The 16,039-nt window shown below is 38.4% G+C and overlaps 1 protein-coding gene across 2 annotated transcripts; it reads right to left on the bottom strand.

Annotated features, from left to right (window-relative positions):
• Positions 1–1,051: 1,051 nt before the first annotated feature.
• On the bottom strand, positions 1,052–8,408 carry LOC148033593 (uncharacterized). 2 transcript variants are annotated; one of them, XM_087681522.1, is made up of 3 exons: positions 7,713–8,408; positions 5,360–5,505; positions 1,052–1,409 (listed from the first exon to the last, which is right to left on the bottom strand). In XM_087681522.1, the coding sequence occupies exons 1-3, from the start codon at positions 8,266–8,268 to the stop codon at positions 1,170–1,172; spliced, it is 942 nt and encodes a 313-aa protein (XP_087537648.1). In that variant the 5' UTR covers positions 8,269–8,408; the 3' UTR covers positions 1,052–1,169. The 2 variants fall into 2 exon arrangements, with proteins under 2 accessions (XP_087537648.1, XP_087537649.1); XM_087681523.1 differs by lacking the exon at positions 1,052–1,409 and adding an exon at positions 4,328–4,432.
• Between the last annotated feature and the right edge of the window lie 7,631 nt (positions 8,409–16,039).

The following is a 16,039-nucleotide window of genomic DNA, read 5'->3' as shown; positions in this document are numbered from 1 at the left end:
CTTAAAAAAACCTCACACTCTCAAAATCCAATTAGCGGGATGAGCGTAGCTCAAGTTCGGGTGTACAAGGCTTATATATTTTTGTGTGTGGCTTTCAGAATCTTCGTCTTTGGCTATTGTGGGATTTGTAATCTTTGAAAAATCTGTGTTTTATCCTTCTACATGTGTTGAAAATGGTTCAGCAAACCTGCGTATGCGAATAGTACCTTCCAATGAACAACTTTGCAGTTTGGAGTTTCTGCGCAGGAACAGCCCTTCTATGAGTTTTGAACAGAAGTAAGTTCTGACTTCAGGTGACTTGTTTGACTTGCAGAGTTGCAGACTTTTGTGACTTGTAGAGTACGAGAACTTGCAGGACTTGGTTGATTTAGCAGACTTGCAGAACTTGAACTTTGTAGACTTGCAGAATTGATGAGACTTGTGTGATTGAAAGCTTGGGTGATTAAGCTTTAAGCTTATAATAATTGAAACGATGAATTTTAGGGGGGGCATTTTTTCAGCCCGGCGAAAATCTTGCGGACACACTCTGAGGCGCCGAATTGACGAATTGAGAGGTTTAAGCTTTTTAAGCTTAAACTAAGCTTATTAAGCTTATGAAGATTATGAAATTGTTTGAGACTTATCTCTGTATGACTATGGAAAAACGTTTTGGAGAGGAGGATGTAGGAGTGGTCCTCCACTGCTACAGGCTGGTCCTTCGCGATCTGAGGATGGAAACAGAGGTTCTTGATCGCCAGGAATCCACCCGTATCGACCGTTTGCGATGAGATTGACCGTAGAGCTCGATCGTTCCAGGAGCTCTGCCTTCGCACAAGATGGGTAGCGATTGGAAGCTCTTGATCTCAGCTTCGCTCTGATACCACTGGTGCGTAGATCGAATGCTGTACGCTTGCGTAGTGAATGCTGGAAGGTCCCCAAGAACAAAAGTGAATGCTGGAAGGTCCCCAAGAACAAAAGAACTCTACTTTTTGCACAAAACTCAAGGTAACAAGCATGCACGACATGAACAAGAGACCAATTGGGTGCAATCTCCCCCCATGCCTTGTGTGAGCGCTCCACAAAGCATGTATTTTATGTATTAATCATCTTCAAGCTCAAATAATAGCCCAAATTACAAAATAGCAAGCTTTTAGCTTTTGAGTTTGCTTTAGCACAAAATAGAAATAAAGTTAATGGGCGGTGCCCAAAGAGTCAGGCGTACCCAATACAATGTCCAAGTACAAATAACATAATCGTGCGTCCATGCGCATACAAAATAATAAATAAATATCCAACGCCTCAATAAATAAGTGTGACAAAATATAGGTGCCATGCCTAAGGTATACGCCCATCAAAATATAAATGATAAATCGAATACTCGCTATCCTCCAATGCTTTTCTCCGCCACTTCTGCTATCTCTACACATCAACTGAAGCATTCACAATCGTTAGTAAAATAATACAATTAAATCGACAAAAGCGAATACCTAGCAGTCTAAATCAATTGGTTAGAAATCAATCCTAACCTTAATTTATTATGAGTGCACACTCTAAACTCATAAACGTTTATTAATTTAATATGCATTTTGCGGAATCAACCACTATGGAATTACCCATGTACACACTAAATTAATGAAATGCCCAAAAATGATAAGCGTCCCCATCAACTTCTCGCACAAAGAATCCACTTTGTGTATGAGCCCCGATCATCAAAGTTTACGGAATCCACCGTAAAACCTCACGGAATCCACCGTGGCACGGAATCCACCGTGAAATATGCCTCCTGGCATCACTAATATACACTTTATGCATTTTTCTATGTCAAACTAACCTAGGCAATATTATTGCATGAACCTTATATAGAATTCCCTCAATTCTAGGCTAACAAGAAAACTTTCTTATTAGCTTTTTCCCTTGCTAGCTATCCTTGTTGCTAACTTCCAACATATCCCTTGAGAAATTCTCTCTACAAATGAATATTAACTTATGAATTTCTCTTTATTCTATATAAAATGATTGTTGAATAAGTGAGTTGGAGGATGATCACTAAATAAGTGCGCCTTACCTATGGATGGTTATTGGTTCTTCTAACTTATTCACCCCATCCCTAAACTTGAAGTTCACAATCATACAACTATGAGTCTTAAGAGTTCTATACTTTTAATATTATTCAAATGATTTACAATAATCCTATCCAAAATAAAATGTATTTTCAATGCATATTTCCCATACATCCATCCCTAATTGCTTCTACTCATAATCTTGTCCCAATACCCCTCTAACTCATCATGAAAGCACTTCTTATACTAGATCTCTTGCTAAATCATCACTAGTAAATCATTCGAGCATCTTAATTTTCTTAATTCTTTCATACAATCTATTTAAGTACACAAAATTTTAGGATATAATATTTTTATTTTCTTTGAATTTATGAGCTTATTAAATATTCAATATTAGGAATATCTCATTGGTTTGATTTGTCATGACTAGGGTAATAGATAGGGAGGCACTTGTGACTTTCATGCCATTAGCATTGCAAGATAAATTTAAAAAGGGAAGGTTTGAAGTCGCAGTCCACGTTTTAGCCTGATTGTATGTACACCTCACTTTCAACACCGTTTTGATTTCTGCCATTGTGTGTGTGTGTGTGTGTGTGTGTGTGTGTGTGTGTGTGTGTGTGTGTGTGTGTGTGTGTGTGTGTGTGTGTGTGTGTGTGTGTGTGTTTTCTCCCTGAACCTAATGACTTAATCTCCCCTAGAATGGTCTTTTTGAAGGTTTAAGTGGCCTTATTTATATGGAATAAGGGGAGAAGTATATAATAATACTAGTAATTTTAAATGTATGTATATATGTGTACATATATTTCAACGGGGGAAGTAGACCCGTGGCTACATATGTGAGAAGAAGAGGGGAGGGTGTGATTTGGTAGTTGCAAACCAAAGGGGTGCACCTTATTGAACATGTTAAATACAACATGAGTTCAAAAGAAAGGGTATTTATTTAGTAAAATTTATAGGATTATATTTACAAAATGTAAATTTTAATGATAATTTTCAAAAAATTGTAATTTTAGTAAAGTAAAAGGAGGCATTTTATAGGCCTATAGCATGTAAAGAAAGGGTATTTCTTAATACACTTTGAACGCATGTTATGTAGATGATTTTTTATTGGTTCACCCCTTGAGGTCACAGATAGTCTAGTGTATATATACTTTTGCAAAGCACATTCAAGTGCATTACCATATTATATGTGAGAAACTCTCAACAAGCAAGATCATCTTAGTCTGTATACTTACATATGGTAACTTTGTACATGTATAAAGGAAATTACTCACTTGTGAGAAGTTTTAAGATTTAAATATTTTACTCTTCCCAACATCAATGTATTTTGTTCATGTCGTATGTCCTTATGTAGATTTCAAGCATATACTATGGTAGTGATATGTGAACACACTTAGGCCCACCCAAATTTTTTCCTCCTGAAAGGTTTTCCTTGTGAAGTCTTCATTGACCTCATCCTAGCTCATTTTAGGGTCATGTAGTAATCTTTTGTAACTTCTCCTTTATTATAATAATTGAGATTATGGTTGTGAGATTCATCTTGTTTCTCCATTTTTTCTTATGCTCTTTCTCTTCCCCATAGCTTACCATCCTTTAAAATAAGAAATTCTTACAAAGGTTTTTTCACTCTAATCTTGTAGGCATGTAAACCCTCTATATCACATGCATTCAAGGCCTATTTAAAAATACCCTTACATTTAAAAAAATCATAAATAAAACACGTCCCTTTCTATTCAATACATGGATAGCCCCTTTGTATGGCACCCTTTTGTACAATTTTTTTTGTAAAATATGTATTCTTAAAATCCCTTCTTTTGAATGCACATGATGCATTTGCATACTTATCAGTGACCCCCCTCAGACTCTTACTTCTTGACCATATGTCTATAGATGGAGTAAGGTTATTGAGTTTTTTCCAAAGTCATGATTGTGGAAGGCATTGTAGACATGAAACTATGATTAATTTTAACAAGGTGATTTTAACAAAATAAGGTTTTCTTAAAAGCTTTAGCCTCTATCACTTAGATAGATGTGAAGTTCTCAATTCAACAATAAAGGTACTAATTTTTTCACACCATCACATGCTTATAAAATGGACATGTACTATAATAGTTGTTTTCATAATTTTTTCTTTATTGAACTATAGAGGTTGGAGCTTTTCAATAGTTAAATGTTACCACACTAACTATAGAAATGAATAACAAGCAATGATTACCCAATGAAAGTTTAAGTTTTAAGGTAACATGATAGTGTGAAGAGTAAATATTTGAATCAACATAAATATATTACTTTGTTGAGTATTGTGCTAGTAATTACATTCTAAGCCTTTGATCTGTTACAAAGTGCATCAAAAGCACTGAACCAATGAACAAGCTTATGCATTGAAACATATTCTGCACAATGGAAGTTCCAATATGTGTCATTACATTTATGATAATAAGTGTTGCCTATTTAAGACATAAAGACATTAGAAACTACATAATTTTAATTTTTCATGGTTGATATCTTCTACAAGGAGGTAAGAGACATAAGGATAATATAATGTCTTCGCAAAGTCAATAAGTTATGCAATAAAAAATAGGTAGACATATGTAAGTTGTAGCTACCTTAACGGCGTGATTGCATAGTTCAAAACTTAACCTATAGATTGTCTAAGTGACACTTGAGATAAATAATCATTTGATCAAAATAATGTTACCTATTTGAAAAATTTGGTTGACATAATAAAATTTATATAATTTCCATTATGGATATGGATGCAAACTTTATTTTGAAATCTCAATTTATTAAAAATGAGAAATTCGAGTCCAAAATTGACTTATATATTGAATTAAAAATACCAATAGGCCTACTCACTATTGTAAATTGATATAAAAGAACACTTAGAGTCTATTTATTATTTTTTACTTGAGATTACTTTATGAAAATTTATAATGTATTGATACTTGAGATAGAATCAAGAAATGCTTACTTACAAGTAAATGGTTTTTGTCCTTAGTCATATTCATCTCATCACTTAGTATTAATGTGATCATTGATATTTTTAATTTAGCACAAAAAGAAGTGACCCTATGAAATATTTCCTAAGAAAAGATATCATGTGTAAAGAATGCATCAAGACTTGATTTATCAAGTATTCATGCCCCCAAATTCCAAGGGCATCATGATCTAGGATTGCGTGATCTCAAAATATCTATTCTTGCATAATACTATGTACATATTGTGATTAAGTACAATGGAAGACTTGGGTGGATTTAGTAATATTGAGATAACAATGTGCAAGGTTAAAAATGAAACACTATATGAGCACCATATCATACCATTGTTGGTGATTTTGTAGTTTGATGATGATACGCATCATCAAATCTTACTCTTTTAGGGGTGGTTGACGTTGTTGATTCAACAGTACTAATATGTTTGCCATCAATTTGTTTTGATGTAGAGTGAAGCATGCCAATATATATTGCTGGAATTATGTTGTTGGAAAGAATTAGTGCAATAAATCATTTTTAAGGGATCAACATTTAGACACAAAACACATTGACTTAGCACTTGATTTGTCAAACAATATAAAAAATAGGGCAAAACTAAGTTCTTAAAGCACTAAACTTCACTATGCTAAACCATTCCAATATGACTTGGGAGGATCGGGAAAAGTTGAGAAGAACAAAGTGGCCAAGATTTGGGTTCTTAATGCTTCCTTCTAACATTACCTTAGCACTTAATAGTCCTTCTGAAGCATAAATTGTTTTCCTATTGTTTGTTGCAATGAGAAGTCTTTCTTTGTTCACATGAAAAGTACAATAAATAAATTTTCTTACATGAAATCCCACTTCCTAAAGGTTGAGATTATATGACACAATTAAGAGGGCCTTCAAATAGGCATGTAAATGATTTCAAACATGGAATACATGGATGTAAAGTGAATTAGATATGATAGATTTGTAGCTTAAAATGTCTCCTTTGGATACCTTTGAAATGTGCAATGAAAAGAGGTCTCATGAGATAAAAATAGATGCATTTTGATAACATCTTCAGAGTGCAACCATCATATGTGAGCGATAGTGTCCAACTTGGTACTAGTTTGCACAAAATTTACAAATCTTGTAAGGGTTGGAGTTAATCTAGCCCATTTTTCCTCACACACACACACACAATGATCATCATTTGAGATTTGCAAAACTTTGAGAAAGCTTTGCTATACATTCTAAAATGTGATCTTTGTGGAAAACACAAGGAACGACAACAATTTGCATACTTGCATACTTGTGGAAGGTCCTTTTGTTCATAGGTTCCTTATTGATTGAATAGAAGATTCTCTTGTTCATAGGTTCCTTACCATTTGAATAGAAAGATAACTCTTCCTACCTCTTCCTTAGGCCATAGGTTCCTTATTAATTGAATAGAAATATAACTCTTACTACCTCTTGTTTGTAGGTTCCTTATTAATTGAATAGAAAGATAACTCTTACTACCTCTTGTTCATAGGCTGCGTGCACACACATTCTCTCTCTCTCTCTCCAAGCAAATGGCATCCATGAAGCTAATAAAATGAATGTTTAATACCTTAGGCCAATAGGAAAAAAATGTTTAGAAGTAGAAAAAGAAAAGTAAAAGTGGAATATGAAAGGAATGGCATGGATAAAAATAGAGATAAAGCTAAATTAGAAGCAATATCCCTACAAGAGGACATTAATGGGACGTAATGGCAAAAATGTAAACACAATAAGTTGCACATCTACTTGGTCGTTTTCCTAGTAATCATGTAACACATTTGGCTCTTGGATTTTTAAGTGAAAGAAAGTACGACAAGGTTCTTTTTTAATATGAGCATTTTTTGAAGGATTTGATTGCACTTTATCCCAATCTTTGAACCTTGAAGGGTGAAGCATGATGGAGCCGCTTAGCTCTAGGTTTTGAACAATGACCTTTCACCACTTACACGTATTCTTGCAAGTGAAGTACAACATGTTAGAAACATAAAATATTATTGAGAGACATGTGTACTATGTAGAGTATTGATGTTATCTTCAAGCAAAGTTGTGTATGATCCTATCCTTTATATCTCAAAGGTATTTTGTCTCTTTGGCTCTATATGTCTATTTGTCTTTTAAGTTATCATATCATTGAAGACTTGCTTTTGTAGGGCTTACTATAGCATTTATTTATCATGACCTTTGGGCCAGGCCTAAAATTTGAAGGTTGCAACGCCCTTCAAAAGGGGTTTTGCCCTTCTAGAGAAGGGTGATACATATAATACCCTTCAAAAGAAAGGTAAGAATTTTAGAAAAATAGTTATATGCCCTTCCAAACTCTTTAAAGAGAAAACGAGAGGTCCTCTAAGACCTTCTCATCGATTTGACCCTTCCTCCCAAGTTTTCCCTACACCTTGACTTTTCACGTCCACCCTTCATCCTTACGGTCTTTGGTTTCCATTTACCAAGACTCTTCATTGTTCTTTATTCTTCAGAGAAGAAGAGACCATAACACTGCAGCCTACCTACCTATCTATGTAAAACCGTAGCCTAAATATCTACATTTTTTTTCAACAATTAATTGTGTGGACAAAAACAAGTTACACATTCTGGCATATATATATATATCCATTGATCCAGCGCTTAGGTTAATGACGTATGGTTCTTAGGTTAATGCGAATGGGGATGGAGCGCTTACAGAGGACGGACGAGATCCTGGACGTGCTGGAGTCGACGACGCGGGCCACGTCTTGGCGGAGGGTGGCGAAGTCCTGGGACTGGGTACGTGCACTATCAATAGCAGCAGCAGCAGCAGCACCTCCCGCTGCAGGGAGCGGCTGGGGGATGCGGCGGCTTAGGGACCGCCGAAACGTGTCTGCCAGGCGCGAAGTGCCGGCCATGGCGGCGGCTGGCGCACCCACCGCCGCAGCAGTCGCAGCAGCAACGAGACCACCACCAGAAGACCTTGATGATGAAGATGACGACGGCAAGGCCTCCAGCAGACCTCTCTTGAGATCCTCTAGCTCGCTCAGTATGGCAGTCCGCACCTGCCCCGCTGTGAACGCTTGCCACCTCTCTCTCTCCTTCAGTCTGCCTATCTCCATCCACGGCCCTGCGAGCCTCGGCACACCCTCGTGCTGAACATGTCGCAGCTTCCTTTGCAGGCCGCCTTCATGGCGGCCCGCCTCTTCTCCTGAAGCAACAGCTGCTCCTTCTGTAGCCCTCCTCATCAATGACTCGGCCATCGATTGCATACTTAATCAGATCAGAAACCTGATATCACTAGCTTCGGATTAGATCAGCTGCTTAATTATAAAATCTATCAACAGGAATGCTATGCCTATGATGATCAGCCCCGACTGTCTGATTTCTTCTTTGATCAATGTTTCCCTCATCGGCTGCCCTCCCGCTTTTTATTGGTGTGTTGACGTACTGGATTAACGCTTCGACACTTCATGGCATCCGACTGGCATCTATTTGTCCTCTGCGCGGCACGTCAACGTAAAGGGAAGAGATTCCCAATTTAACAACGCAAGCCAAAGGATATTTATAATTAGTTTTTCCAAATTTCTATCTCAATTTCACGGCGCAAGCCAAAACGATTTGGTCTATAGTTTTTCCAAAGTTTTTATCGAGGGACTATCCTTGTAAATTTGTCAAAGTTATATTGAAAAAGGTCTTAAAGACCAGAATTATTTACACTATTTAAAGATTGCAGGGGAAGAATTGCAAAATATTTCTTCTAAGCAACAAATACTAGGCGCTTTGCACTTAGATTCTTCTAGCACTTCGTGCACATATTCTCCTGGTGTTTTGCACTAGGGCAAAGCATAAGTATCACTAAACAATTTCAGTACTTCGCATATATTGCATGTGGAGAGAGAAATAGTGTGTGTGCACGCGCTAAATCTTTTAAGTATTATCTACTAATAGGTTGGTAGTACTTAAATTGAAATAATAACTAAATATATTAACTATTGTGGGCAATCAAAGTAATAACTAAAATTTTTAATGATCACCGTATGTAGTCAAATAAGCCAATAGGTTGTGTGGTTAGGCATGGCATGAGTCAAAACTCACCAATGGAAAGCAACATGGTTTTTTACTTCAAGTTTTTAATTGCTACTAAATCTACAATTGCAATTGTCCACCTTCGTTATGATGGACACTCCAAGTGTACAATATATTTGTATATTAAAAACTTATTATGGAATGTTTCTCATGTTGAATCCAATATAAACTTTTGTTGAAACTTAATCATAATTGACTATATACAGACTCTCAGGTTGTCAATATTTTGCTAATGTGATGTATCTGTAAATATTGATTGGGTTTCATCCCAATCTCTCCACCCCAAGTTTATTCCATCCCAAAGGTCAAATTCAAGTGTCACACAACCACTTATAAACCCTACCATAAGGTCAATTGACATCATTTTGTTAAATTAGTTTAAAGCATAAGCACGATTATAACTTCCATTCTTAGTTGCTAAATTTTTGTGATTATAGTATTGCGTTCAAGCCATATAGTTTTGTTTATGTATCTTTGATTTGTATAAATAAATTAAGTTGCGCAACTCAACACTCAAAATAAAATAGGACACTCATATATTTGAAAGGGAAGTGGAACCTAGGAGGAAGAAGCTGCAGTATGTCACTAAAAGAATAAAGAATAGGTGATTGCGACGGGCGCCCGCCACCTACAGTATGTACAGTGGCGAGTACTGTCAGTGTAGTAATACACAGGCGGCTAGGCGGAGGCGCCTTTACGCCCAACAACCTCCCAATTAAAGGCGAATCTGCCCCAATGAGAGAGAAAAAAGAAAGGACAGTACAACATGTACACATGTACAACAGGATGAGGAAAAAAGATATCATCTCATCAAATGCCCATCAATCTCCTGAGGAAGGCAAAGCGCTCAGTAGTGAGGCTCTTCGTGAGCAAGTCTGCAAGATTCTGGTCAAATATTAACAAGGTCAACAGACCTTTCCTCAATGACCTCGTGAATGAAGTGATACCTCACCTCAATATGTTTCGTGTTCACATGGAAGATCGGATTCCTGGCTAACTGAATGGCACTCATAGAATCCGAATGTAGTGTAGGCATAGTGTCTGTCATACCAAGGTCAGCAATCAAACGGCCTAACCAAATAGACTCCTTGCAAGCCTCTGTGGCTGCAATATACTCAGCCTCTGTAGTAGAAAGAGACGTACACTTCTGCACCCTGGGCATCCAAGAGATAGCCTCTCTAGCGTAAGTGAACACATAGCCAGAAGTGGACTTCCTACTATCTGCATGTGCTGCACAATCAGAGTCAATGTACCCCATGACTCCTGTATCCTGGTTGCCCTAACAAAGACACATATCTACTATGCCCTTCAGGTACCTTATGATACCCTTCACGGCATCCCAATGTTTCTTGCCATGTGTAGCCATATAATGTGCCACAACCCCAATTGCAAAAGAAATATCTTGACGGTGGCTATCATGGCATACATAAGACTGCCCACAACTGATGCGCATACGGAATCTTGGCCATGTCGGCCCTGCGCTCATCTATCTGTAGACAATCGACCTGTGAAATCTTCACATGAGAAGGTAATGGATAGCCAATAGGCTTAACATCTTGCATGCGAAAGCGCTCAAGGACTTTATGAATGTACTCCCTCTGTACGGATAGAGTAGTCCCTGAGATCTATCGCGCATAATGCGCATACGAAGTATATGAGAGGCCTATCCCAGATCTTTCATCTCAAATATTTTCTTGAGCTAAGCCTTAAGAAAATCTAGCTCCTCATGAGCTGTCCCTGCTAAAAGCATGCCATCCGCATAGAGTACCAAAATCAGTAAAGAACCGTCATGGGCTTTCTTCGTGTACAAACACAGATTCGTAGTACTGTGGTTGTAGCCCTATGATTGCATGAATGCATCAAACTTATGGTACCATTCCCTAGGTGCCTACTTCAAGCCATATAGACTCTTCTTTAGTTTGCACACTAGGTGTTCCCTGCCACGGTCTGCAAAGCCCTTAGGCTGCTCCATGTCAATCTCATCATGCAAGTCCCCATGTAGAAAATTTGTCTTGATATCCATCTAGTAGAAGTCAATGCCACTGTTAGGCGATCTGTTAATGAGATGCACTGCAGTAGTAACTGCCTCAGCCCAAAAGTGCTGTAGTAAGCCAGCCAAGCTAAGCATGCTACGGACCCTTTCCTGAATGGTCCTATTCATGCATTCCGTCATACCATTCTGGGGTGGGGTGTAAGGGGCGGTCAACTTACGCTTAATATCCCGCTTATCACAAAACTACTCAAAAGCACATGATACATACTCACCCCCATTATCTGACCTTAGGCATTTGAGCCTTTTCCCAGACTGGTTCTCTGCCAATGCAAGCCAACGCTGAAATGTGTCTAAGGCATTAGATTTTCTCTTTATGGGATAAGCCCAATATCCCGCTTAGCACAAAACTACTCAAAAGCACATGATACATACTCACCCCCATTATCTGACCTTAGGCATTTGAGCCTTTTCCCAGACTGGTTCTCTGCCAATGCAAGCCAACGCTGAAATGTGTCTAAGGCATTAGATTTTCTCTTTATGGGATAAGCCCAAACCTTACGTGAGTAATCATCTATAAAAGTAACAAAGTACTTTGGTCCACCAAGTGACTGACAGGGCATGGGCCCACATACATCTGAGTGTACAAGAGCCAAGGGCTCACCCATGTGCTTCTTACCAGACTTTTTATGGGTATTCCTAGTCTGCTTGCCATGCAAACACTGATCACAAGAATCAAAATGCGAAGACTCAAAAGGCGAAAGATACTGCAAAGCACAAAGCATTTTCATTCCCTTAAGAGACATATGCCCCAAACAAGCATGCCAAAGGGATACATGGAGAATAGAACCCACCAACAAAACATGATCCAATCTAGCTCCAGATACAAGGGATAGAGACTACCAGACTTGGCACCTCTTGCAAGTACAAGCCTGCCATGAGTAATCTTCCATGCAGAGTCTCCAAAAGACACAAAATTCCCTGCATCATCAAGCTGTCCAGCTGACATAAGGCTGCAAGTCAACACATGTGTATGGCATACATCATGCAAAACAAAAGATTTGCCAAAAGAAAACTGCATCCTAACATCTCCGATGCCCACAATGTCAAGAAACATGTCATCACCAAGACTCACAGAATGAGACATGGTACAATAGGTATGAAACCAATCTCTACAGGCTGTCACATGAAAGGACACACCCGAATCCAAGAGCCAGCACTGTGCTGTCATGATATTATGAGGACATAGTGTGAAAATGTATGGAATGCATCATCATCCCACTTCTCTATTGATCTAAAGAGTCAATGTGATCTGAGCCATTAGTACTAGTGCGAGTTGCATGAATTATCCAAAAACACTAGATTTTTGGATAATTTTAGTCTATTTTTTATATTATTTATTGAAAATTTTTGAAAAAGTTAGAAAAATCTTCTAGAATAGGATGGCATGCAAAAAGCTAGTTGCTTTTTCAGCCAATTAGGGGATTTTCAAAAGAAGAACAGATGGACGAAATCCTGCGCATCGCGATCGCTATAAACAAACTGCAAATTGAACTGAAAGAAGAAGGAGTGATCTCGGGGATCCGTGATCAGGTGTCTTGGAGTTTTACCCCCCTTTCGAGGCCAACGGAGCCATCAGATTTGGGTGCCCAGTAGCAGAGAAAGAGCTGTTTTTTCTTATCCACGTTTTTGGTCTACGAAAGAGCTCCAGGAGAACTAATGCCTGGAGATTGCTTCTGAGTAGAGCAAAAATTACAGGTTCTTTCAATACATATTGTTTCAATTCATTGTGATTTTTTTTTGTCGTGTATACCACTTGGGTGTTCTCTATCTTCTCTTTCATCTCCTATCTCTACTTCCTTCTACTTCTGATCCCCGGTGGATTCGACCTTTTGACAAAAACCCCTCCGACATTGGTGAACCTAACATGAAAGGTCGTCACAAAAGAAGGAAAGATAAGATGGGAGAACCTTCAAATACAATCTCCAGTGATGTTTTGCAACAATTGGTGCAAAATATGAATATGCTTATGCATGTACAACAACAACAATAGGTGATGCAAGCTTCAGCTCAAACAGAAAGTGTTGTGATGAATGCTTTGCAAGCAATTGAGCGTGAGGTGAAGTTATTCAATGGCGGGAAGGTATCTGCATATGTACATACCTATGTTCAAAAGATGGAATTCTTTGGAGTGGCTCAATTTGCATGGAGCCAGTATTTTGTACGTGTTACTGTTCATGAACTAAAAGCACGGATTACTAAATTATACTTGTAGGATGCTGACTGGGTAGCCTTCAAGAAGACATTTAAGGAAGAATTTTACATTGAGGACACCAGTTTGATTATGCGCAAGACTTTTCAGGAGTGGGTTATACAACCCAATAAGAGTCTTGTGGCTACATAATTGTTAAGAGAATTTGAAAGTAGATTTGAGCAGTTGGATCTTGCAGAACAACAAACTCTTGCAAGTCAAAAAATTGAATTATTTCTACATGCAGCTGATCCTGAGCTTCAAGAGAAGCTTGATGATTTGCTGGAGGATCAGACTATAGAGATAGGTTTGAAAACAGAGTGGCGACATGTCAAGGAAGCTGTTACTGCGCTTGTGAAGAAACATAGAAGAAGAGAAATATTGCATGTCTCTAGCTTGCCCAATGTTGCAGGTAAGACAATTGAAGTATCCAGTAAGCCACCCACTTCTATGGCTAACCCTATGGTTGTACCTGCTATTGTTCCCTCTGTTAGGGAAGATGTCTTAGATGAATTCGTCAAAGGGATGCGGGATCTTCAAGTGAAGGTTGCAAAATTGGATGAAAAAGGACAAGAGGAAAGGGGGCGGGCAGTAGCCCCTAAGCCTGGAAAAAGATGTATGTGGTGTGATAGTTTGCAGCATGAGAGAAAGGATTGTGCTGCGCCTATCAAGAGGCCTTGGCACAACAACTTATCTTTTGGAAAGATGGCAAGATCCATGCATAAGAAATAGGACTGCCTCTTGCTTTGAATTTTGGAAAGGGAGGTATGCAAAAGTTGTTGGAAGACTTGGCTGTCCGAAATGCTTATGCAGCAGTTCATGCTTCTACTTTTGGTCTAAAGTTGGATAGAATGCATGGCAAAGGCGGAAATATGGACACATGATTTACATGCAGCTGAAAAGAGAAAGGTCACTGATAGTGAAATGTCTCATGCAAGGCAAGACATTCGTGGCATAACTGGTTGAGAATCATCAGTAGATGCATATTCAGTGTATGCATATTTAGCAAAGGTACAAAACACGGATGTACTTGTGGAAGAAAAACGAAAAAGAGATGAAGATATTGTAGGGACATCTAAAAGAATGACAAAAAGAAGTATGGATCAGCCTAAAGCTGCGAATCAGCCACCTCCCGAGCATGATATGGAAGAGGTCAATCTGAAGCAAAAACAAGATAACAAACAAGAGGGAAAAAATAAGGGCAAACAGCCAAGATATAAGTTGCAATCTGACATTGAGACAACCACAAATCTTAAGAAGGTTCTTGAAGAACGGATCTTAAATAGTCGGGTGGAATTCACCTTGGGAGAGGTGCTTGGCATTTCCAAGCGAGAATTTAATGATGAGATCATTGACATAATTAAAAGGAAGCGTCAGTTTCTTAGTGATACCACTAGTGCATTGCTACAATTTAAAGAGGAAACTGGTTTGTTGGGTATTCGAGCTGAATATGAGCATGAAGTAAGTACAGGATTGTCTATGTAGGATGCTACTAATCAATGGAAAGCAAGTGGAAAAGTGAAGAAAGTGGCTGAAAATGCATTATCTTATAGCAATATGCATGGTGGAGTAAGGCAAATGCAACAATATGGAGAAGAGACTCTAGGATTTATTCCTCAAAGTCACTACACAAGAAATCGTTGGGCTAGAGCTACCACTGAAACAGTAGTGAAAATAGGGGAGCATGAAACTCCTTGTGTTGCTTTACTTGACCATGGGTCTGAGATAAATGTCATTGAGCGGGGATTGTATGAAAATGGTGCATGGCCTGTGGACACTGATCATGGTTGGCATATGAGGGCTACAAATAATTCTTCAAGGGAGCTCTATGCTGCATGTCCTAATGTAAAAGTGACAATTGGTGATGTACAGGAAGAGCAACACTTCTTTATACAAGATAATTCCTCATATGCAGTGATTTTGGGAAAGCCCTATATTACAGGTGTGCGTATGGAAACAAAGGTGCTTGATGATGGTTCTGCTTATGCAAGAGTCAGAAGCAAAGATGGGAGGAAAGCAGTCCAGTTTCTTACTGTTTGTGTTAATCATCCTAGAAATTGTGATATGCTTCGAGAGTCTCCTTTGGTTCCAAATGCAAGGGAATTCAAAGACCTGGATTTTCATTAAGCACTACTGTAATGCGGGGCTACAGTAGTGTTGATCAGAGGGTGTACTCGCCTCTTGATGAAATGAATCATGTATTTACTATTGGTAATTCTCAATTTACAGCAAACAGTTCATGTTGGTTTAAGCCTGTGGAAGCTATGTGTAGGGCTGAACGCATATCTATGAAACGGGCTATTAAGAAACTGAGATCATTGGGGATGTTAGCTGAAAATGATAGCATTTAAGGCATCTTTTATGGGCTGAATATTACTCACACTATGGCTGAAATTTCAGCAACTATACATGCAGAAAATGAGGCTGAAAACAGAGTGTTGTCAGTCTATTCTTTGGATATGTATGATGTTATAGCATTGTTTGCTCAGCAGGAAGGATTACAATGGGTTGAAGCACTTGTGGAGACAAAGTATAAGACAGTTGAAAAAAAGGTGAAACCAATTGCTTTGCCACTTCCACTAGAGAGTGAGGGTATGTATGCAAAAGTGTCAAGGCAGCCAAGCTTACGGGATCCTAAAGATATAGGTCATCAATTTACATCTGAAACATTACATGAATTGAAAGTTGGTGCAGAAGGGTTTCTTTTGCCTGC

This window comes from Lygodium microphyllum, chromosome 7 (assembly GCF_053477565.2).
Source record: "Lygodium microphyllum isolate KBCC chromosome 7, Lygodium_microphyllum_v1.1.10, whole genome shotgun sequence".
Taxonomy (NCBI): domain Eukaryota; kingdom Viridiplantae; phylum Streptophyta; class Polypodiopsida; order Schizaeales; family Lygodiaceae; genus Lygodium; species Lygodium microphyllum.
The sequence above is the reverse complement of the archived record's forward strand: the minus strand, read 5'-3'. Positions and strand labels throughout refer to the sequence as shown.

Excerpts from the sequence above, each read along its gene's own strand:
- LOC148033593 (XM_087681522.1), bottom strand. The coding sequence starts at position 8,268 with ATGCAATCGATGGCCGAGTCATTGATGAGGAGGGCTACAGAAGGAGCA. Across the intron at positions 5,506-7,712 it reads CAGGATCTCGTCCGTCCTCT|CAATATATATTGGCATGCTT; the intron begins GTAAGCGCTCCA and ends ACATAATTCCAG. Across the intron at positions 1,410-5,359 it reads CTACAAAATCACCAACAATG|TTGATGTGTAGAGATAGCAG; the intron begins GTATGATATGGT and ends TGAATGCTTCAG.